This window comes from Sturnira hondurensis, unplaced genomic scaffold (assembly GCF_014824575.4).
Source record: "Sturnira hondurensis isolate 20B ecotype Veracruz unplaced genomic scaffold, ASM1482457v3 Scaffold0021214, whole genome shotgun sequence".
In the NCBI taxonomy this organism is placed as follows: domain Eukaryota; kingdom Metazoa; phylum Chordata; class Mammalia; order Chiroptera; family Phyllostomidae; genus Sturnira; species Sturnira hondurensis.
The window spans coordinates 6007142-6032384 of record NW_028093845.1 but is presented as its reverse complement, the minus strand read 5'-3'; the positions used below and the strand labels follow the sequence as shown (position 1 = coordinate 6032384).

At 41.7% G+C, this 25243-nt stretch overlaps 1 protein-coding gene and 1 pseudogene across 5 annotated transcripts in view; both read left to right on the top strand.

The window, feature by feature from the left end:
- The window catches only part of EGF (epidermal growth factor), a 95710-nt gene that overhangs the window by 3337 nt on the left and 67130 nt on the right, over positions 1-25243 (top strand). For 4 of the 5 annotated variants that reach the window (XM_037031831.1, XM_037031832.1, XM_037031830.1 and 1 more), the window contains exons 2-5: positions 17627-17826; positions 19907-20088; positions 20471-20698; positions 21637-21839. In XM_037031831.1, coding sequence (XP_036887726.1) covers positions 17627-17826; positions 19907-20088; positions 20471-20698; positions 21637-21839 — 813 coding nt within the window. Of the gene's footprint in view, positions 1-17626; positions 17827-19906; positions 20089-20470; positions 20699-21636; positions 21840-25243 lie in introns of those variants that run through there. The other variant, XM_037031834.1, reaches the window with a different exon arrangement.
- Positions 7288-9519, top strand: LOC118977079 (polypyrimidine tract-binding protein 1-like; annotated as a pseudogene).

Sequence of the window (25243 nt, the reverse complement as noted above, 5' to 3'; positions counted from 1 at the left end):
CTGGTGGATCAAACAGGCTCCTGCTCCCCAGTTCATTACACTCAGTGTTTCAGTTCCTTTGCTCCCCCTTCCTACGAATAATTAATTAAATACTGACTGTAACACAATGGGGTCAGAGTCTCTTCTGGGGGTGGAATCCAGGCATCATTTTCTTTGCTGTTTTCCCTTGGGGATTCTGACAGGCACAGTGGGCAGCCTCAGTTTAAGACCACTAAGTTAGTACGGGTAGAGTGAGCGCATGAAACAGAGCCTGGCATCTAACAGGCACTCAGGAAGCCTTAGCCGCTGTTAGCATTTTTATCATTGTTAAAATAATTTTTACTGGTGCTAATTGTACGAGTATTTTCCACACGTGGCTTGGTTTCCTCTAAATAATCGAACTTTTTTTTATACTTGGAAAATACCACACTGAAAATTCTGAGATAGTTCTATAATATTAAAAATTGTAGTCCAGATCATTTTCATATTCATAGCTTGTATCTTTATAGCTAGAAGTAATGTTTATTAGAAATACAAAAACTTACCAAACTGACCTGAGTGAGTGTCCATGTGGAAATGCAGCTCCGTCGTGTGTCTTTCTGTGACATCAACTGATAAAAAACTCCACCAACTGCAAATTAAACATGCTTGTAGCTTTCTTACTAGTACTAATTTTATTTGGCAACAACAGTGAAAACAAGACACTTGAAAGTGATCATTTATATTTCATATATATTTTGCTTTATATTTGGAACCTACTTCTCTAAAATTTTTAGAAGATGTTGAGAGCATATAAAACAATTTTTTAAATGAATTTCTATTGTGGGGCTAGTTGGGAGTTTTTAAATATATGACATTCAATTGAGGAGTCAGTGAGAATTCTCTGTGTTCAAAGGAGAGCAAATAATTGATTTTTTTTTCCCATCAAAATAATGAACAAGTACTTTGGTTAAAATTTGCCTTCATGAATATCCATTTGAAATAATTTTTTGTTTAGCATGAATGGTTTTTATTTTTATATTAGTAGTCTCCAAACTCCATTCCATCTATAAAAAATCAAAATATGGACATATGCCCTCAATGTGTGTTTATTTATCAGTTACATGTTAGATACACTACTATTATGAACACTACACTACACACAATATTTTCAATGTTTTCTTTCCATTCAATAGTGAGCCTTCTTACAGTCTGTAAGTGGTACACATTCTACTTGGGAGAGACTCTTCTAGAGAAATAATAAGATGATGGAAAAAATGCTTTGTCTTTCTTAGCTCTTAGCTCCTTTTGCGTAGGCAAGAAGAGATAAGCAACAGGATTGCCTTTTCTTCCTTTTTTTCCCCTAAGTAAAGGGGAGTTCTTCATAGTGAGTGACTTTTCTCGGAGTGCATAATGGAGGAAATACAGCGTGCTGGGAGTCTTTCACCAGGACCAGAAAGAGAGACCACACTCCTAAAGAAGGGCTGCAGGTTCAAAATTCCAAGGTCCATGGTGCTGGAGTCACCATATCTGAGGATTTTAATTGAAAAATGGTTTGTGCCTTCCTGCTGTGTCCTGAGGGAACCCCGTGTGTCTCTCCTGAGACAGAGGATTTTTGGACGTGGGAATGCTGACGTGGAAGGAAGGGGAAGCTCGAGTGTTCCTGCTGGCCCTTCCACTGGATTACAGACCTTCCACACACCTTGCTCCCGCCCTGTGCCATCCTTTCCCTGCACTTCCCAGCTTCATGCTGACACCACCTTGGTTTACTTCTCGAAAGAGCCAGTGCTATGAATCGTGAGGAGACAGATGTTGACTGAAAGTTTGGGGCCAAAAAAAAAAAAATCCTGGCCACACCCTGGTCCAGCACATCAAACAACTAAAACTATTTTTCATTCTTGTCCTTAATTCATTTTTGTTCTTACATTTTAAGTGATTGTTTTCTGTGGGAAGACTTACCAGCCATCTCTCTCAGGTGCCAGCTTTCTGCCTTCTTGCTTGACCTTGGTGAGGCTGACCTACACTGAGCCCTCTTTTCTGGACCCCCTTGATCTGTTTCAGATGACCTACATACAGGCAGAACGTTTTCGATTTCTTCCTCCTCCTCCAACTCTGTTTTCCGGATCAGATTCTGGGCCTCCTTTTTAAATAAAAAAGGAAACCTAAAAATTACAAAAGAGCATAATGAAGTGTTTTGATAAACAAAACAATCGTTTCTTGGAAGAAAATTCTGTCCACCGATTTTAAACCAAGTTTTTCCTCTTTTTCCCCACAATGGGAGAATGTTAGTTTTAAGACGGAAGCAAAGCTTTTCAAAGGTAGGTCCCAGGGGGTGGGGGATTATCTGGAAAGAGGACATTTCCCTGGATGCTCAGGCTATGAAGCAATGCTGTGGTTAGGGAGGTTTTCTCTGGCTTCCTGCACACAATGTCAGAGTGAGACAGAACACTGACATCAGAACAGACAGTCATAGACCTGGTGTTGCCTGGAGATTGCAAGGTATTCTCTGTATTGCTCTTTCCCCTTATGCCCATTCCTTAATGAGGGTCTTATTAAAAGTTAGAAGGCCCTGGCTGGTGTAGCTCAGTGGATTGAGCGCGGGCCTGCGAACCAGAGGATCGAGGTTCGATTCCCAGTCAGGGCACATGCCTGGGTTGCAGGCCGGTTCCCTGCAGGCCAACTCCCAGCAGGGGATGCACGAAAGGCAACCATACATTGATGTTTCTCTCCCTCTCTCCTTCCCCTCTAAAGATAAATAAATAAATAAAATCTTAAAAAAAAAGTTAGAGACTGATGCTGTACTGAGGAAAATGAGGAGGCCAGACCCAGTTTTATTTAGGTGAAATGGTACAAAGCATGGCAGGTGAGAGGGAACCGCCTTCCAGGAACACCATGGCCTCAGGGTGGTGTGGCTAGAGGTGGAGGAGGTCAGATGAGAACCACCAGTGGGGGAGGGTGAGAAAGGCAGAGTATTCCTCAGTCAGTGGCCAACTACTACTATCAAATAGTTGACTGCGAATCGCTCACTATATCTCCTCTCTCATTTTTGTCATTGACTCAGTAGATTTCTTTGTACCAGTTTATTTAGATTAATTTATATGTTGTTCCTAAATCCAGATAGTTGCAAAACCAAACATTAGCCTTCAGACAAAAGGTAACAAAAATTTCTTACCTGGAAAATAAGATTTCTAAAGTCTGTTCAACGTTCTTAACCTTTTAGTCACTTTGATTATAGTGGAAAAAGGTAGGAAAAGAAACTAGTAACTTTCCAATATGTGTAAATTACCTGATCTAAGGTATTTCAGCAATTATTTTAATGAGGTAGTTTCTGTAAATTTGTGGGGAAAAAATTTAAAGACTCAATAACTAATCTCAACAGTTGGAAACTACTGCATTGGAGAGATTTTTCAGAAAGTACCTTAAAGAAGGTACTTTCTTCAAAGAATTTCTAAATGGTTTTCAAGAAATTCACAAATTCTGTGAAGCAGCCTAATGTTGACTTTAGTTATTACTCCAAATTTGAGAAATCCTAGAGCTAGGAAACACAATGTCGGTTTAATTATGTTATAGTTTCTGTTGTTAGAATTAGAATTAATTTTAAGAAGGAACCAGGAACAGCAGCAACAAAACAACGACAAAAATCTTGCCCGTTGGGACGTAATCGTCCCCATTGTCAGTTTCTTCCTTGCCCTCACATCAATACTTTATCCAGAATGATAACACTGTTCACCATGAAGGAAGTATTACCAGATTTGACGTGAACCAAGGATGCAGATTCATTTTGTACATGGAGAATGCAGATTCTCCATGAACAGTAACGTTCATAGTGGCTGTGCAGCAGGCCGTTCCAGTCCCGTCCCCAGCTGTCACACTTGCTGGGGCCCACAACACGGTATGACCGAGATCTGGGCCTCAAAAAATTAGCAATGATTTTGTCAGCTGTAGAAAAAGAAAAAAGTTACATCAAATAGAAGAGACATTTACACTTCTGGAAAGAACTCACTATATTTGAAGAGACATTTCTACTTTTATTTTATATGGACAATGTTACTAAGCTTTGACAGCAATTTTGGAATAATGCATGTGAATGTTTTTCTTTTGGAGTTTTTTCTTTATGTAATTATTCAAAGCTTGCCATTGATGCTGGAAATTGCTAATGTATAGAAAGTTCAGTCATTTAGCTAAATCTAAGGCAGACTCTTCTGCTCTCATCACCTTTGACCTTCTTTCTAAGCCTGGAATTTGAATTGGTGTGTGAGTCTGCTCTCACTTATCACCTTGATTTTCTTATTCTCCCAAACTTGGCCAACCATACTAATGTCTCTCAGTGCCCAGGGTCTCCAAGTATTTCCCAGGACACTCAGTGCACTGGAATTTGTGTGAGTGCGAAGGCATTTGAGACCCAGCAGGCTTCTGTGACAGTGATCCAGGGTATGCACTGATTTGCAAACTCGCCTCTCTGTGGCAGGAGAGAAAAAGCCTTTCAGAGGAAAGACCTACCTTCTTCGTCCACTCACGACAGCCTGTCATGGCGCCACAGACCAGCTCTGTGTGTAGGAAGTGGATTTCCTCATGAGGTGGTTCTTTTTGTGAGTGGACAGTCGCCAGGACACGGACAGTTCTGACAACATCATGGCAGCTGCCTTGTCCTTCAGCACATGGCGTGTCAGTGCAGAAACAGTGTTTTACGTCATTCACTTCAACACTGTTCTGATTAAAATTTCTAACGCGTGGAGAAGGATCTTTTTTCTTCCATAGACTCCATTCTTCTATAAACAGATGAGAGACAAAAGATCAATGAAACTCAACATTGTCATAATATGTGGCTGCCGACACCAATCCTGTGTATTTGGGGTGGTTCCCTTATGAAATTTAAAAACATGCCCACAGACAGAACCTACCAGAGACCTTCTGGCATTTTCTGCCTTCCTCTGAAAGCGCATGATTATTCTGTTTATTATAAATTTTCAATACCAAGGAATTTAAACTCTCCGTGTTGTGCAGGGAAGTTGTAATGGTTACTGTTGTTGTAATGGTTACTCTTACAGTAATGGTGACTCTCAATATTTTAAGAAAATTATATGGCATAGTTTTTCTCGATACTTATATATCTAAACACACAGCTGGAGCACAGAATTCAGCCCTGGTCGGAGTGGGATTGATGAGAACAATGGAACTGAATGAAAAAAAATCTAAACTCCAACAACGCTTAATTTGTTTTTTTGTTTTTTTTTTGTCTGTGTAGGAACACTCAGAATGTGGTATTCATAGGCAAATACTTACTTGTTTAACCTTTTAGTTTGAGCAACATTATTGTAAAGTTAGTAAAAGGAGAAAATAATATGCTAATTACAAATGAGACTCACACCAAATTTTGAACCTCTAAGAAATTTTTCACAAATTAAATCAATTTATGAATTTTTTAGACTTCCTTCAGAGGGTTGAGCTTTCAGTGTCTCTTCGAGGGGGTCGTTTGCTTTGCATTACAGTTTTTTCCCCTTTAGCAGAGCTCATATAGACCCTACTGATTTGGTATTTGAAGTTTAGAGAAGCAGAGAGAAGGAAATACTTCACAGAAAATAAGACATAGGGTGAATAACACCTGTTTATGAATTTACCGTTAGCTTAGGCTTCTTTACAAAATGCTGCAAACAAAGAAACTATCGAATTTGGTGAGACAGGAAGGATAGGAATAGACTTGATAAATGTTAGATTACGAAGACCTTCAAGATCATCTAACCCAATTGCCTCATGTTACAGATGATGGTTGAGATCCAGGGAGATGAACTAAGTTGTCAGGATCCTATGAGACCCAGAAATCAGGACCCTGGGCTCTTATTTTATAAAATTTACCACACATATGTCTCCTGACATAGTAGATTGATGAAAGCTCACCCATGTAATGCTTAGCCATTTCTACTGAAAAGTATTAACAATAGTAAATTGGGAAAGCTTTGCTTGCTGGGGGGATGGGTGTATAAGGGATTAAAGAGTAATGGAAAAAATACAATCAAGATGAAATAAAATACAAATAAAAGAAAGTCTCTTATTATATCTAGTTCTTTATGTCGAAAGCATCTTGTAAGTAGGACTGAGATTCGATTTGCATAAATTATACCAATATATTAATTCAAATCAATCAAACAAATTTTATTCAACATCAATTATGTGTTTGGACGGACAGTGGTAACATCACTGACCCAGATGCCCATGGTTTCCTGAGGGGACAGGGAGGTGCCTGGCTCAGAGGCCCAGGTGTGGAGGGTGCTGCGGCTTACCCAGTGACTTATAAACCATGCACCAGTTGGATTTAGCAAAACTAACTCTTACAAAATCCAAAAAGTGGCTTAAATCCTTCTTTCAAAGGAACTGAAGATTGCAGCCCACAATGCACGTCCAAGAGAACAGTAAGGCAAGGACAATGCTGATGTTTCTCTTATTCTTAGAGTAAGCTCTTTGACTAATTGCGTAAGAGGTAAAAACAACGTACATCTCTCTAGAGTTAACAAAACAGAGAAATTAACAAAAAGACCGCTTTAAACGTGGACTTATGCTGATCATTAGTAGTAATGAACCTCACAAGAAGTTTAGAATTTGCCTCAGGGTATTGGTTAATGGTAATATGAAGCCACCAGGACAAGGAAGCTGTTGGAAAATAAGTATTCAGAATGTGAAAACAACTTTTATGATTTTCACAGTTCAAAGTTATGATATCTAAGACTACACTTACTATGATAAGAAGTGAGAAGGCTCTCTTGAGGCTCCTGACGTTATAACAGAAATGGAAAAGCCTTGTCCTTTTAGAAAAATGCGTGTTCCTTTTGCTCCCTGCTATGATCAAACATCGCTAAAAGAATATGTGGGAAACCACATGACAACAGATTAAAATGTGTTCATTTGTCAGCAAATACTATTGAAAACTTCACAAAAAGCATTACTAAGATTTTCAAGAAATAAGCATTAGAAAAAGTGTGCAGCTGAGTGAAAATAAAAGTGTTTTCTAACATACCTGTTTATAGTATTTTCTAAAACCTAAGTTAACTTTAATATGGAAATATTCTAAGCACTTGGCATGAGTTAGTTCATTTAGTCTTCATAATAATCCTGCGAGATGAGTGCTGTATCAGCTCCATGTTAAGGATGAAGAAACTGATGCACAGAGATGTGAAGCTGAATCTATAGGGAAAGGGGGAAAAAATGCCCCTTCCTTCCTCTGGTTCTTTGGGCTGGTTGAAAAATCAAATTGACGTGAGACAGATCTATAAGAGAAAATAAAATGTAACTGCATGCATACATGAGAGGTTTAGAGCCAGAAAGTTAAAATGGGATATGTGTGACATTCTGGGCTGGGGTGAGGTAAGTCACCTTGGGCTTCAGAGGGTAATTGCCGGAAAATAAGAAGAGCAGATGTTCGGTAATTGGTAGCTTGCCCTGCCATATAGATAGGTCAGAAAAGGTTATTTATGATCATCGCCTAATTTGGGCAAGGCCCCTAATTCAAATTCTTCTAGGTCGTTAGGAAGAGGCAGAGTTTCCTTTGAGCCCGCAGGGTTTCAGTTGCCTTTAGCTCAGAAATAATCTGCATGCCACAGAGGCACATCTTGGGGTGACTTGTTTGAACCCCTCCAGCCACTTAGCTAATAAGCAGTAATGCCAGTAAAGAGTCGACATGGGTACACTCTGAGCCCAGTGCTGGTGATCTTAGCCACTCTCGTATTTGCCTGTGACACTTTTTCATCAGCCGGTTTTAAAAAATGCATCAGAGAAGAGATTTCCTCCACGGTCAATGACTTCTTCACATATTAACAAATGTATTACGAATGCAGCGGTGATGGGCCACTGCACTCAGTGGAACGTGGACAGAAGGGCTCTCAGGGGAACTCACAATGGGCCCTAGAATACAGTTGGCCGCAGTCTCATAGGGAAGCAGCGCAGGAAGGAAGTTGAAAATGGAATTGCACGAGGTGCAGCAGGAGCTATTGCTGTCATCACTCCTATAAAAACAAGAATAGACTGGATTCTTCACAATGCTTTGTATCGGATGGGGAACAACCATGAAAACATTTGTCCCACGTGCTTCCCACAGAGTTTCTGGAATCAAAGCACTGAAGAGAACGATCAACTATCACAGGGTTTTCTTTTTAAAAAAGCAGAAGCATTTCAATACTTTGGACCTTTTTTGTAATAACAAATAGGTTTCGCTAGTATGCTTTTCAAAAAATAAGTAGAGCAGCAGGACTCTCTCCAAGTTGAAGGTGACATTCGAACAGTGAGTGAGAAAGTGACTGTGGATAGTGAGAAATTTGTGTGTGAAGAGAACAGTTGGAAACAGATGGTGGAAATGTTTCCATTGTTATGAGATTAGGTTGTTTAACCAAGTCAACATATCGTTTAAAAACTCTCAGGTGTACAGTATTTTTTAAAGCCCTGTAAATAGAATTTTCCAAACTATTTTAAAAACTTCCAAGTAGAGAATTTTTTGTCTCTTTTAATCTATTTAAAAAAAATAGAAAATATATAACACTTGCTGAACACTCTGCATCAACTTTTCCAAGCTCACCAGCCTCAACTGTCAAGTGCAACAAAGACTGCAACTGGAACAGACTCCACCGGCCCTCCGGTGACAGCCAGGACTTGCAGGACCAGACCATGGCCTCCGCCTTCAGTGCACCTGGTGTAATGTCAGCCTCTCCCCATGCAGGAACTGGCGTCCCTCCCACCTTTGCTGTTCTTCAAGCTGCACACCTCTCTGTTCCTAATGTGCATGGGGCCCTGGCCCCTCTGGCCATCCCGTCAATGGCAGCAGCAGATCGCCATCCCTGGCCTGGCAGGGGCTGGAAATTCTGTCCCGCTGGTCAGCAGCCTCAGCCTCACGATGGTTCCACCCCAAAGCCTGTTTATTCTTTTCAGTTGCATGTTGATGTGCAGCAGGTGAAGATTCTGTTTAATCGGAAGGAGAATGGCCTGGTGCACATGGCCGATGGGAGCCAGGCCCAGATGGCCACGAGCCACCTCAACAAGCACATTCTGCGTGGGAAACTGGTTGGCATCAGGCTCTCCAGGCACCAGAACGTGCAGCGAAGAACTACAGGAACTCACCCCTGCACTGCTTCAGGAAGCCAGGCTCCAAGAACTCCCAGAACATCTTCCCACCCTCAGCCACCCTGCATATCTGCAACATCTCACCCTCCGTATCTGAGGATGACCAGAAGACCCTCTTCTATAGCTGTAGCACAGCAGTCAAAGGGTTCGAGTTCTTCCACAGGGTCTACTGGATGACGCCGATCCAGATGGGTTCAGTGGAGTGGCCATCCAGGAGCTTATCGACCGGCACAACTACAGTCTGGGTGAGAACCACCACCCGTGGATGCCCTTCTCCCAGCCCACCATCTAGGCCCCATCGCCAAGGACCAGCCTGCCAGAAGGTCTTGGTGACAGCTTCCATCATTCCAGAAAATAGCCACTTTAAAAACAGCTGAAGTAACCTTAAAAGATCAGAGATTTTACTTTTTTAAAAAAAGAAATCAGTTTACCTTTTTAAAAAAATTAAATCTAATTCACCTTGCTCACCTGGGGAGTCAGGGTGCCAGTTTCAGGTTCTCGGTGGCACGTGGACAGTATGCCTGCTCCTCCCACGTCCCTGGCCTGGGTCTTCTGCAGCCTGCAGGGTAGGTGGTTCCAAACCTCCGTCAGCTTTCTGGTGCCTTAAAACCAACTGCTCTGGCAGGGCCTTCTCGCAGTAGCAAGTGCTTATGGGTTTGGGGACTGAGCAGACAGCCTCCCGTAGGGATCACATGCCTGGGATGGCAGGAATAGGGTCTGCGGACATTCTGGCCCTCTCCTTAATCCACTGTGTGATTCTTCCCACCCCTGGCTTGAGATGCGCCTCCTGGGCCGAGATCCCTATGGGTCCCTGGTGCTTCTTCAGCTTGAAGCTTTGTTTCATCATAAATCTCTGTATTGTGCTTTGACTCAGTCGCAGACATCTGTGCCTAGCAAGACTTCTAATCTTCATTTATATGCAAAGGAAATAGTTTAAGTAACTTTTTACTTAACAAGATGATAAAAATGGAATGAGTATAATCCAAATGTCCTCCCTATATGACCTTGTATACTGTACTTTTAATTTTATTTCTTGTGCTTAAGTTGCAGGGCAACATCTAGTTTCCAGGGTAGACGCAGCAGAGCCCACTGAAGAGCCAGGCCCTTCCTAGAGAGCCCAGGGCCGGAGGCCTCTGAATGCCTTACACCTAACTTGTCTTCCCTCTGGGAGCACAAGGGCTCTTAAATGTTCGGGGCATCTTTTTTCCTGAAAATTTTGGACCAGAGTTTCTTGTCTTTTGGGTGCCTATAGAGTCGGGATGCCTGAAGGTGCAACGACAGCCCGTGAGTTTTAGCTGTCTCCTCCACCTTGTGTAGTCCTGCACTCCCCGGGCCCAGGGGCTTCCCTGTGCGTAGACCTTGTTCGTGCTGGCTGGCCCGCTACCCAGGGCCCGGACCCCTGAGTGTTCATGTTGGGGAAGGACAAGGGTGTAAATATTTATAATTTTTTATACTTGATGTAAGACATGAGGGGCAGCAGACACAGTTTTTTATGGTGGCACAGATGTATATTTTTGCCAGCAATTACAAGCTCAGTGATATAATGCATAGCACAGCACATTCCACTGCCTGACTGACCGCTTGTAATGTGAAATGAATTAAAGTGATTTTTAAATAAATAAATAAAAATATAAAATACCGTCTGGTTAGTTTGCATTTGCCAATTAAAATCTAGGAAGATAGAAATTTGCTAGTCTAATTCAACAAAATTTGTGAATAACTGGTGGGTTTAATTAAACAGTCTATTTTGTGATTTTTATACATACAGCCAGTGAAGCATTTTTTATTTGATGCAGATACAATTGTGAAATATCTTTTTTGTCTATAATATTTATCAATGACTAAAAACATCAAAACAGATGGAGCTTTTGCTTAATTTTTAAGATTTCTATGTCAAATTCCATCTTTTCAATAAATGGAAACTAATAAAAAGGTAGGCATAATCTCAGTTTTTGAAATGCAGAGGGACTTTGGGGGCCGTGGGACCTTTCCAACTGGGCATGCCCAGTGGAGAGTAGAGAACATAGTGGCAAAACCCAGAAGATGGATTTCAGAGTCTTGTTGTTTGTGTGTCTGAGTGTCTGTACCATCTGGGAAACTAATACTTTAAGGCTAGCAAGAGTATTTTAGTCTGGTAGCAATAGTCTTTAAATAAAATTGAGCATAATTTATTCCAATACAGTAAGAGATATTCAAACATGTTTACTAAAGATGAAAAATTCCCTATAGCACAGGAACCTTAAAACATAGCTCACTGTTCTTCCAAACTGCATTAATATTAGTTTTTTTTTAAGTTATGTGAACTGTGGTATTAGCCAAGAGAAGGACACATAAATTAATGAGTTGGACTAGAATGTCCAGAAGAGAACTTATGCAAATACGGTCACTTGATCTTTGATGAAGTGCAAAAGCAATTCAGTGGGAAAGGACGGTGTTTTCAGTTACTGGTGTTGGGTCAGTTAGGCATCCGTGAGCCAAAGGATGAACCTTGACCTAAAGTGCGTACCTTATACAAAGATTAACTCAGGATGGATCATAGATCTAAACTGAAGATGTAAAACTCTAAAACTTTTAGAAGAAAACCTAAGAGGAATCTTTGTGTCCTGGGGTCAAGTAAAGAGTTCTTAGGAATGACACCAAAAGAATGATATAAACAAAAAATCGATAAATTGTACCTCATCAAAATGAAGCCTTTTGCTCTGCAAAGGCAATGCCAGAGGATGAAAAGACAGCTGCATGTTGGGAGAAAACATTTGCAAATTACACATCTGACAAAGGGCCTGTAGCCAAAATATAGTTTTAAAAAATCTTCTCAATTGCAACAACAAGAAAATAAATAACCCACTTACAAGTGGGCAAAGGATTTAAGCACATACCTCAAGAAAGAGGATATACAGATGGTAAATAAGTCTAGGAAGAGGTGCTGAACATCTTTAGCTGTGGTAGGCTGAGTGTGGGCCCCGGATATGTCTGCGTCTTAGTTTCTGGAGCCTGTCAATATTACCTTACAGGGTAAAAGGGACTTCCGAATGCCATCTGAGGTGGGATGATTATCTGGGATTATCTAGGTGGGTCCTAAATGTCTTTATGAGAGGAAGGCAATAACATCAAAGGAGAAAGAAGGCAAGGGAAGCCGAGAGAGATTTGAAGATGATAGACTGCTAGTTTTGAAGACGGAGGAAGGGGCCATTAGTCAGGGAACACGTTGAATTGGGATGCAATATATTACAGAACTAAGTATAAAATTATCCAGGGGATGTAATTATAGGAATCTACTCAAAGGGACCCACTTTCTAATCAGTTCCTGGAACATGGGTACAGAGAATCTGGCCTGATGGTGAACATCGCTACAACAGGGTTTCCTGAAAGGGGTTCCTTGACACAGTTGAACTGTGGGTCGCTGAACAGTAAGAGCTTCGGGTGAATTCAATTTGTGACAAGTAGCATGGTGTTGTAAAGCTAGAATCTGTAATCAGAAAGACAGGGCTTTAAACCTCCACTTTGTTATTATTGGTGTGTATTGGTATTATTATGTGACTATGACAATTAACTGTTCTAGACTTGTTTCTTCTTCTGTAAAATGAAGATGCTGAGAGCTCCTACCTCCTGTAGTTGACCCAATGAAAGGAAATAATGCTTTCCATGTGTGACCCCAGAGACAACACACAAATTCTGGGTATTACTCTTCTGAGGCTATTCACCACCCACCTTCTCGGAGAATCAAAATGTGTAACAGCACATTAAATGCTCTGAGAAGTCCTGTTGAAAAAAACCAACTGTGTAGAACCTGCTAGTCTCAGTTACTATCCTGAGAACTTGGGAGCAGGCCTCTTGGTAGACTTGGTAATGAGAATACAGTTGATAGGAGGGCCAGGTAGGGGCTATTTCTGCTTTGGATGGCCCATTTCTGCCACTCAGGTTCCAGGGTGGCAATCTTCATTCACAATTTTCAGGAAGCAAAACTTGAGTCCCAGAGCGTGCTTTACAGAATTAAGATTTAAATTTACATTTCCCGGCTGCTCTTTCTGAACGTATTACTTCTGAACCACCTGGCATCTTTCCGCCTCACTGGCCCTGAATTCTGACGCCCGTGAATGAGCTGATAAGGGTGGGGTGGTTCGAGAAGCAGGTGTGTGCCCTTTTAAGTATCATGATGGAGAAAGAGAAATGGAGGTAGTCTTTCTGAGTGAAACAAAACTTTCTGCACTTCCCAAGACCCACGATATCATTTATGCCAGCCCTTCTAGAGGTAGGAACACGCGAGTTCCCCCCACGGGGCCTTCAGGAGGGGTGGTGTGAGAAGGCATGAGGCTTTCTGCCATCAGGTCCATCCATTTAAGTTCTTTTTTCATGGGGTCATTGAATCCCGAAGATCCAGAGCTCCCCTTTCTTTCTTTCTTCCTAATTTTTTAAAATCCTCACTAAGAATATGTTTATTGATTTTAAAGAGAGATGTCAAAGAGAAATATCCCTGGTTGCCTCCCACACATGCCCCAACAAGGGCCACACCCCACAACCCAGGCATGTGGCCTGACCAGGAATCAAACCCACGACCTTTTGGTGTCCAGGATGACGCTCCGACCAACTGAGCTACCCGGCCAGGGCCCGAGCTCCCTTTTCACTCTTTGTTCTGTGAGTCTTCAGTCTGTTTCCAGATGTAGAGCAGGAACCTATGCTGGTGAGGGTAGGTGGCAGAGTCAGCCTGGGAGAAGACTAAGATTTCTTGTTAACCTGGATGTCAGCATCAGGTATGTTGTAGCTAGTTCCCATGAGCCTTTGCCCCAGGGCCTGCAGAAGGCATTCCGTTTCTTTCCCACTGACCCGTGTGGAGCCACTCCCGTAGACTCTGAGCAGATGACCAAGGCCCGTTGTGAAATAATAGCCTGTGTCTGCCACCCGCTTCAGTCAAAGCCGGCTTTTTCGTAACTGGACTTTGAGCCATGGAGGCCCTGGTTCTTGGTGGTCACTAATAAAAATCCTCATTATGCTCCGAACATTCTGGGCTCCTGTGTGACTGCTGAAGATCCCCTCCTAATCCCCAGGCTGAGAAGTCAGAGGTTCCAGTTGGTTTCTTGTGACCTGTTTGCTGTCTTTGGGTTGTATTCCTTAGAAACAATGTTTTTCTATGCACTTTTCCTCTTGCTGAACTGCACCCAAAATAAATGCTGCAGGTTTTGATGTGGGAAAGTTTAGCTGTTCAAACATGCACACCGTGCTGACATTCAGATCCCCACACTTACCACGTGCCATTGTTCATAGTCCTTGACAGGCCCGATAAAACACTAACCTATTTATCGTTTCCAGCGGCGGTACAGAATAGTGCTTATGTCACCAAGCCTAATTCACAGTCTTTCATTTTCTTTTAGGTCATATTACATTTCATGTCTACAAATAGTGATACTCAGCCCAGGCCCTGGTTTACGTAAAATGATGCAGACAGTGTAGAAAAAATGAACAGTGTTTTGAGGGAAGTGGAATTAAAATCAGTCACATAGATGAAATGAAGGTGGTAACATCCTGACCTAGGACAACCCAGACCAAAGCAGGAAAGAGTACTGGATTGGGAGGTTGGTACCCGGGTTCCAGTCCCAACTGTGCCACTAACTAATAGTGGAACTTCGGGAAACATTATTAAATTTCCTCATCCGAACTGGATTGATGATGATTTCCAAATTCATCAATATGTGAGAATCACCTGATGTGTGTCTATTCAAAAGAATAGATTCTTAGCCCTCAGCCCAGACACCCTGAGTTGGACTCTCAAGGGAAGGACCAGGGAAAGACCCACATGCAGTGCCCTGCGGGGCTCCCAGGAGAAAACAGTCTGGGGAAACACTGAACGAGCTGCTGACTAGGACCGTCTGGTCCTGAGAGGCTATGATAAAGCCTAGAGGCTGTGATTCACAGTGAATAGGAAAAATCTGAGGATAAAATTTGTTAATTCGTATTTGTTAGTGTTTTATAAATGCTCTTTATTTGTGCTTTGAGAAGTTACTGAAGTTAATGCTATGGTTTGTGCTTTATGGCTCTAAGTATTCTTCAGATTTCTCTTTTCTCTTTTACTTACTGGCAGTCAAATCTGGCCTGTCTAGCTCCTGGGGTCATAGCATAGATAAATGAGGTCAGGAGATGAAACTCTGTTGTCACTGTTGTTATTGCTGGTAAAATAACTATCATAGGATAAACTCTGCTTCTATGAATTTGCTAGATCTGCTAGTGTTTTGGGCTTTGTTCCTTTTGGTAATAGCCCAGGCAAATAGACAAATGACAATGATTTCTCCACTAGTTAACATGTTTATTTAAAAAATTTGAGTGCCTATTATATATATGTTCTGACTAAATGCTTAGATTATGTTTCCTTTCTCTTTTTTAAATTTTATTTTATTTTTATTTTTAAAAATATTTGTTTTATTTATTTTTAGAGAGAGGGGTCAGGAAAGAGAAAGAGAGGGAGAGAAATATCAATGTGTGGTTGCCTCTCATATGTTCCCCACTTGGGGGGACCTGACCCACAACACAGGCATGAGCCCTGACTGGGAATTGAACCAGTGACCCTTTGGTTCACAACCCGCACTCTGTCCACTGAACTACACCAGCCAGGGCCCCTTCTCTTTTTTTCTAAACCTGGAAATCTCTCATTTAGTTATACTTTTCAATGCATAAAATATTTTCTTGCTCTCATCAATGTAGAAACGTGTTAGGAAATTAATAATATATGTTGGGAACCTTTATTTAGTTAATAGAGAATGCCTGATACACATTTCAAAAAGAGGACTTCACAGCAATCGGTGGCCTACAAATTAGCTCTTGGTCAAGGGTACCTTTTTCTGTTGCCTTCCCTTTCTCCACGGCACATGGCTATGGGAGAGGGGGGCTATGCCGACATTCTAGTTCATGGGTTCAAGTCTCAACCATGGCACAAACCTGACTAGTGAGAACTTGGCTGTGGGAATAAGCAATGATGAATCACATTTGTGTAGTGCCCCACAACTAATGATATATTTTCACACCCGTAATTTTATTTCCTTAGATATCCAATGATATGGGCAGGGGGTCCTATGAGATGCCCAGAGGAGCAAATGGAACCAGGACTGGAAACCAGCCTGCTGGCTCTCAGCCCAAGGCCCTTTCCGTTTCCTCTGCGATTCCTCTGATTCCACAACAGGGTGGCCATGCGGCACAGGCTCTCCTACACATCTGTGCAGGGCGTTGGTGTCAGGGAAAAGATTCGAGAAGAGTGATTTGAGCTGATTCTCAGACATTTATGCTGGCATCTATTTCAAACTCTAATAATCTTACACTTCTTCCTTCATCTTGTGCCTCTATTCTGACACATCCTCTAAAATAGAGTTAATATTTTCTGACTGTAGAACACAATCCCTTAGTGAAATGTTCTTCATTCATCGTCTTGCTTGATATTTGAAATAGTAAATACATGTATTATGTCATATAAATGTATTAAAGTCTAGTGCGAAAACAGAATGGAGTGCGCCTGGCAGGGAAGCACGAGTATGTTAGAACTGTCTCCAGTCCCCCAGTTATCCTAGTGACTCCGTAGCTATCCGAAAGCAGAGTGGCAAGAGTTTCCTCACCCTTAGACAGAAGAGACCAAGGAAACTCACTTGGCTACAGGGGGCGGGACAGTTCCCTGGCAGCCTCTTGGAGTATCCAAGGCAAGCTTTCTGTGGAGTCAGCTGGTGATTTATGCTGAAGTTTCCAAAGAGAGGTGTCAGATTCTCACACAGGTGTTAAGTACTTGGAAGTCAGAGTGGGCACGCAGCTACCACCTGAAACAGGACAGGACCCAGGCATCAGGTTGGGGAGCTTTGCAAGGCCCTGCAGGAATCAAGAGATCCAGTGAGGCGCTCCACCCAGATCCAGCAAGTAAAAATATGCGGCACTTAGTTAAATTTGAATTTCAGGTAAAGTGAATGATTTTTTAGTGTAAGTATGTCCCACGCAGTGTACGCACAGTCCAAGTTTAACTGAGCACCCTGTGTTTCAGGCAGTGCTAACAGGGACAAAGCAGTTCAGAGCCTTCACAGGCAGCGCTTCAGTCTGTGCTGCTCCCACTGGAGATTTTCCTGCTGGTTTTCACCCTCTTCTTCCCCGTCGTTGCCCCGAAGGCTCTGTTCCCGAGTGAGGCTCAAGGGGGGGGACACATTTGGAAAATGATAATATCTGTGATATTTCTAACCTATGTAATTAAAACGTACATTCATATAGACCATTTCCATGGTAGAATACTGTATGTTGTTTCTTTTTAAACATAAAACAGCATTTTATAGATAAAAGAAGAAAGTGCTTTTCTCTTCAAATAGTTATTTTTTCATAATTTGGCAATGTTCCTTTTTTACAATCAATTTGCGGAGAAGGTAATTTACAAAGTTAATTGTGAACATGTATAGAAACTCTTTATTCTCTATATGGTAGTCTTTATGTAAAATATCAAACCAAGAATTAAAAATTAATAGTACACATGTTAGTTGTCATGGGGAAGTATTTTGTCTGAATCAAACAAAATATCATTAAATATACACAGTTTAGTTTCTTTCTTTCCACTCAGGTCCTGCACCCTTCTTAATTTTTTCTCATGGAAATAGCATCTTTCGAATTGACCTGGAAGGAACCAATCACGACAAATTGGTGGCAGACGCTGGTGCATCAGTGATCATGGATTTTCACTACCACAAAGGAAGAATCTATTGGGTAGATTTAGAAAAACAACTTTTGCAAAGAGTTTTTCTGAATGGGACAAGGCAAGAGGTAAAGTGTCAATTCCCCAAGTATTTGAGGGACTTGTGTATAAGCTGACAGACATGATGCAGTTAACGAATAACATATAGATGAATGAAAACTACATTATAACTTGAATGTGTGTGTAGCACGTGTAGGTATTTATTTAATCGGCATCTGTGACTTGTTATTGAGTAAGCCCATGAATATGCTATTTGTTATTCAGAAGTTTCCAAAACTAGAAGGTGAGGATGTCAATGTCCTTTTGGAAATACGTCAATTTTTGAAGTCAGATCACTATTTTATGGTTAAAGCAGATTATTTGCATGACTATTTTTTACTTCCGTGGTTCTCAGTTGGGGAAAATTTTGCCCCTCAGGGAATATTTGGCAATGTTGGGCAGCACGTCTGGTTGTCACAACTGGACAGCGGAGGAGGGAGGGTGCGCTAGGCATCTAGCGGGCAGAGGCCAGGGATGATGCTAAACGTCCCACCAAACACAGGACGGTCCCCACAACAAAGAATTATCCACCCCCAAATGCCCATCCTCTGAGGCAGAGAAAGCCTGCTTTCCTATCTAGGGTATCTGTTGGGGTTCAGGCACCTGATTTAGGGAGAACGATTTTAGATTTAGGGAGAAAATCTTTTTTCTTTGTATTCTCAAGGTGTTTGTACTCTGAAAAAAATAAAGCAGATAGATATAAAGTATTTTGTTTGAAGTACATATGAAAGATCTCTAATCTTTCTTTTGAACTGGTAGAACACTTAAAGAAGTCCCAGGAGCAATGTTCTTTCTATTCCTGGGAGATAGATTACAAAGAGCGTGTGATTTGAGAAACCTTAAGCATTTATTCCCAGCACAAAGTGCCCACTGTTTTTTAAAACTAAACCTCCTCTTTTCAATTATCCCTAAAAGCTTCAATTAGGTGCTAATCTGTTTTATCACATCTTTAATACTTGCTAATCTCACTTTCAACAAGGATGGCTGCTCATTATTTTCCAGCCATCTGTAGAATTGTTTCAAAATCTTAAGTCTAAGAATCTGGACTGTTTCCTGTCACTGAATAAGAAAAAAAGTCAAATAGTTGTGAATTTATGTCAAGCTGCTGGGAAAGGATTGGCCGGATGCCTAAAATCCACTATGGCGTTCCCACCTTTGGGTTAGAACCTCCTTTATAAAGGACAACCATTAAAATGTAAACAATTTACTTGGGTGAACTATATATTAATATATTAGCAATTGGTTAAATGAATTGGCCAGATTACTCTGTTTGAGATGTAGGCATAGTATAGACTCGTGAGAATGCCAGATCTCTACCCAGATGGGTTCAGGGTGGTCAGGTCAGCAGCTGGAAAGCAGCAATGGTGGGAATACTTACACTGTGGATATCTGCAACCGGTAACATTGAGGCTTTGCTCCACCCCCCACCTGCCACCCCCAAAAGAGACTGGTTTACCTGCATACCATGGAATTAGGAGATAACAGAGGTTATGGTTGGGTGGTTTTCGAGTGAAAAAGGGAGAAATACTGCCCAGGAAAAATAAAGAGAAACCTTGCTCTTTGGGTCATAAGGTCATGTGCAAGGGCACTGGGATTGTAGAAAGGGAGGGGCCTGATGGAGAAGGAGCGGACAGAGGGAAAGTGGGGCCCTAATGAGAGATTCGTCTACGTCAGAGTTCTGATCACAGACTCCAAGGGAATCTTGCCAGAATTTGGTAAAGCTTGGAATTGGATTCAGGTGAGAATCTGGAAGATCCTATTAGCAAATGGAACTGAATAAACAATCTTTAAGGTAGCATCGAAATTCCACTGTTACTATGGTTGACATTATTAATGCATTATGATTGGCTTCCTAATTTTAGTAAGTACAGAATAACTTTCCATTTCAAAGCCATGCTATTAATTCTATGCCCAGAAGTCTTCACGTGGGAGGGTCCACACTGCTGCACCCAAACAAATATTCACAGCACTGTGGCTGTGATTATCCTACCATTAAAATAATTTTGGGAATGCGTAAGGATGACAAGCACTTAAAAGAATAGGCTTTTGTAGAAACAATTTTGTTGTGAATGGGGAAATGTTAACAATTTTGAAATTTGGTTTTTACAGAGAGTATGCAATATAGAGAAAAATGTCTCAGGAATGGCAATAAATTGGATAAATGAAGAACTTATTTGGTCAAATCAACAGGAAGGAATCATTACAGTAACAGATATGAAAGGAAACAATTCCCGCGTTCTCTTAAGCACCTTGAAATACCCTGCAAATGTAGCGGTTGATCCAGTAGAAAGGTAAATTCTGCTGTTTTCAGATGAAAAGTCATAGAATCACAACATTTGACTCAAAGGGACCTTCTCATTGAGACCTAGGCCCTCGTTTATAGTCCAATAGGTAGAAAGGGTGTTTGCCTGGATGTGAACCACGGCAGACCCCCACTGCAAACAGCACCCCTGACTGCCATGGCTTCCTACTGTAGAAGCAAAATTCTCCTCTCACTTGAAATCACACGGAAAATCTATGATAGGGCAATAAACATTTGTTGAATTGAATTTTCATTCAAAATAGTTGAACTTGTCCTGTGCAGACATCTGGGGACTGCTGAAACACAGAGAGTTGGCAAATTCTAGCGACCTTACATTCAGTCGTGTGTCTGGTTAATGTGTTTGCCCACAGGTTTGTATTTTGGTCTTCGGAGCTGGCCGGCAGCCTTCACAGAGCAGATCTCGATGGTGCCGAAGTGAAGCTTCTGTTAGAGACGTCGGAGAAAATAACAGCCCTGTCGCTGGATGTGCTTGATAAACGGCTCTTTTGGATCCAGCGCAGCAGAGAAGGAAGCGATTCTCGTATTTGTTCCTGTGATTATGACGGAGGTTCTGTCCGTTTCAGCAAACGTCTTACACAGTAAGTTTTGGTTTTGCTGTAAAATAAGGCAATTGCCATTTGAAGTTCGTGCGATAGTTCAATTGTACTTTTCCTAGTTAAACTGATACAGTGGTTTAGGACAGATTTTGGAGTCTTGAGTTCAGGTCCCAGACTTACCATTTATCACACAAGTCACTTCAGGCAGGTTACACAACCTCTCTTATCCGCAGTTTCTTTTAATATGGGGATAATAATAGTACTATTTTGCCCTGGCTGGTGTAGCTCAGTGGACTGAAGTGGGTCTGCGAACCACACGATCGCAGTTTGATTCCCAGTCAGGGCACATGCCTGGGTTGCAGGCCAGTTCCCAGCAGGGGACTCATGAGAAGCAACCATACATTGATATTTCTCTCCTTCTCTCCTTCCCTTTCTCTCTAAAGATAAATAAATAAAATCTTTTTAAAAATAGTACTATTTCTTGGGGTTATTGTGAAATTTAGTAAATAAAAATAATTAACAGAGTATTTGGCATCAACAAGTTTGCACATGCTAGTTATAGTTAATCTTTCTGGAATTATTATATCATGGGTGTGTGAGATCATACATGTTTGGTTTGTTACCTTACCAGTAACCAGTTCTCCAGCTTTTGGCAAGAGGCAGAAATTAGTCCTGTGAAATGGACAAAACCACAAGTCTTGTTCTGTTCCTATTTTCTTTCCTATTTTCTTTCCATCACACTTACGTGCTGATTAGCAAAGGAATGAGACAATGAATTTGGATCTAGAAATAATATCCTATCACTTCAGATTATGACCACATAAAATGTTAAACTTAGTATTTGTTTCTAAACCTAAAAAAATTTGAAAACATACGTAATTAAAATTCAGCTAATAAACTGAAATGAAGCGAAACTTTAATAAGCCCAGGAAGAAATATTCTGCCATACTTTATGGGTTTTTTTCCCTGTTGTTTTTTAGGCACAATGTGTTTGCAATGTCCCTTTTTGGTGACCGTATCTTCTATTCAACGTGGCGAAAGAAGACAATCTGGATAGCTAACAAACACACAGGGAAGAATATGGTTAGAATCAACCTCAACTCATCATTTGCACCACCTGCTGGCATTAAAGCAGTGCACCCACTCGTACAGCCTGAGGCGGAGCGTGATGCTTGGGTGGCTGGTGAGTCATCTTTCACCCTGAACAGGATCTGACACTTAGTGGCCTCCTGTTCACTTGCTCAAGCCAGATACGGTGGGGTTATCCCTGATTCTCCCACTGCCTCATCCCCAGTTTCCCATCTGCTTTCCAGTCCTTCCCACCACTTCTCTCCTCCACTGCCCCCATCGAAGTCTGGATAACCAGCATTTCTGGCCTACCGTAGTACCCACTCATCAGCCACTCCTTCTCTTTTCCTCTCTTGCCTTTAAATAGTTAATTGGATCCACTAGCTTTTCTGCCTAAAATCTTTCAAAAGCTTTCCTTTGCATTTGGATTGAAATGTAATGTTTTGGCAGGCCTAACAATGTCTGAGCACCCCGTCTCCCTCCTCCGCTGGCTGGACTCCAACAGGGGTCTTTCCGCAGCTCCTCGGATTGCCCGGCGCTTCGTGCCTTTGCGCTCCTCCAGCCGCTCTCCCCTCTGCCTACGCGTCTCCCCAGCTCTGAGCTTGTCATGTCCTCAGATAGGCCTTCTCCGGGCATCCAATCAAAGTGGGCCCCTCACCTCCTTTTTTCTTTCCCTATACCCTTCACTGAATTCCTTTCAAGGTATAATTACATATTATTTTGCTTTCTTTTTTATTTTCTTTTATTATTGTTGGTAAATGTGTATTGTCTTTTATTATTGTTAGATAATGTTAGTAAAATGAATGGATTGACTGAATCTAGTCACAGTCCCAAATTCTATTTTTAAATGTAGTCTTCTCCAGTTGAATTCTTTAGCATACACTTTTTTTTATAAGGTGGTCTCCTTGATATGGCTTATATACCACAAAAATGATGTGAGACTAGCTTTTGCTTTGTGTAAAAGTTTTATTTTAAGGTTTTCAAATATATTTAATTTTATCCCCAAGTAGCCATATGAGGTTTTGAAGTGGAGATGGAAATGTCTGCTTTGTGTTCTTCCTAACTGTTGGATGCCACCGGGGTTCAGCAACAAGGTGGGAAGCGGACTCTGAGTCCCTGACACAATTTGTACATAAATGTGTTCGGACCAGCCCCAGACATAGCTCCTGAGAGAGCTGTGGAGGTTGAACAGGAAGACAGGCGTCTAGGGGAAACTGACCGTATTATTTCTTCTATCTTCAGGAAGGTAACTGGTAGTGGGAATGTGTCTTATCTGATAATGACTAAGCTTTTAATGCAAGTAATGAGGAAGTGTCATGAATAAAATAAATTCCAAATGATGGAGCACTTATTCAAATAAGATATTTTTTTTAAGTCGATTTAGTTGAATTTAGAAAGCAAGAGTTACGGGAAATAATTCAACTGTGGGTCACGGCACAACACTAAACAGCACCAACCTAGTGGCAACACTACAAAATAGATGATGACCTTATGCCAGATACCTTCCAGGGGGAATTTGGACTCAGGCTGTCTTCGAATTCATGGCCCAAGTGGTGATGACTCATAACAAAGTGAGAACCAACAACCACTCTTACTAAATAAGTAACTATGAGTCTCATTCATAAGAGTTATAGATGTGTCCAGCCTCATCCTCATCACCCTCTGTTACATTTACATGTAGTTTCTTCATAGTTTCCAACACTTTTCTGTGGCCATTATCTTGTTGGTTTGTCACAGCAACACTGTGACACACAAAGGCCAGCCATTATTGCGCTCGTTCCGTAACCGAGAAATCTGAAGCCTGCAGAAATAGAGTGACTTTTCCAGGACTGTGCAGCTTGTTCATGATGGAGCTGGGAAAACTTCCTGGTGATCAACCTGTCAGTGTAGTGTTCTTTCTCCTAACAACACTTTAGTTCTTCAAAGTCCTTCACTATCACTCAGCTTCCTTGATGAGGAGTTTAAATAGGATAATTGAAAGCATGAATTCCAAAAGAAAATCTACAGTGATTCATCACAGAACAGTTTCAAACAATGTGGCAAATCATACAATGGAATTGGGGAAGCCCGTGCCAGAGGCAGAGCTGCAGGCAACCCCGGGCTCCAGAGGTGGTTGGCAGCGGGGCTGCTGTCTCCCACTGTGGACCCACAGTGTGATCCACCCGTGCTCCAGACGCACGGGACTTTGGATTTCGAGAGTACCGTTGCTTTGGTCATTACGAAACGGGTTTGAATTGTTTTCTGTGCCTTTCGAGCAGGCATTCTTCACCTGGGATTTAGTGTCTGTGAATCTCTTGAGTGTGTGTGGTAGATGACAATATGCAGTTGTGTCCCTGGGAATACGAGATACAACATTCATCAGGTCCTCAGAGTGTAGAGGACAGGTGGCTCCTCCCAACAACAGGTCTACAATGCAGCTCCTCCACTGGGGAGGACAGGAGCAGTAATTTGGTTTGCAAGGCATTTAGTAGTGAGTGGTAGTGAGACAAGGAGTTAACAGAAGTGTCATTGATACTATTGTTGTTATAAAATGTGTTTGTACACATAAGAATATCAGTAAACTTTGTGCAACATGCCTCCACTATCATTTACCAGAACGGTCTACAAAACACTAGCTCCGTGGGATTTAATGAGGTTATTTGGGAAAAGAACATTTCAGGGTTAATTAATTTAGACGGGCTGGGTTAAATAAAGTTAAACAAATTTTTTTCTTCACTGATTTCTCAGAACCACTTAGATGGTTAGGTGCATTGTTAATCTGTAAGGGCGATACGACCCGGGGCATTTTCCCATTTTACTTCCTGTGCTACAGTCCCCCTGACTTCCAACAAGTGGTTTGTACCCTTAATTTGTACCCTGCCTCCCTTCTCTATCCTGCAGGGAGCACAACCATTCAAGTGTGAGAAACCGGTCATGGAGTCCCTTGGTTGAAACCAACGGCTACACTCAGTTGCCAAGAGTGAAAGCCCAGCCTCTTTCTTTAGGGTGCTTGCCAGGTCCTCTGCTCATTTCTCCGCTCCCCCTCTCTTTTTCCGCCTTACGTTCTGTGCCGCAGCCACCTCCAAAGATTTCACGTCCTACCAGAGGCAGGCTTGCTCTCTCCTCCCGGCCTGTAGGCGGGCTCAGGAACACCCTCAGAGAACAACGGATTTCCTCTGTCCCGTGGTCCTCGGTCATGCTTTGCTGGAATTGTCTTCTTTCCTAAACTTCCTTGGTTCAATGAGAACAGGGAATACAATGCTCCAGGGGACTCCCAGTGCCCAGAGGACATTCATTAATAGTGGAAAAACACCTAGTTCAAAACAAAACCACTGTTTGCCCTATCCTGTAAAAGATATTAAAAGGAACAGGTTCTAAAGATATTTAATACCTAAGTATGTGTCGTCTTCCTTACAGGTTGTAAGCCCCCACTTTTGCTTTGGTCAGACAGTCTCCACTGGGGCTGCTCCCGTTTGTATATTCTGAAGATATTCTCAGTGTTTTAGGTCCATTTCCACTGCAGAAGCTTAGCTCTGTAGT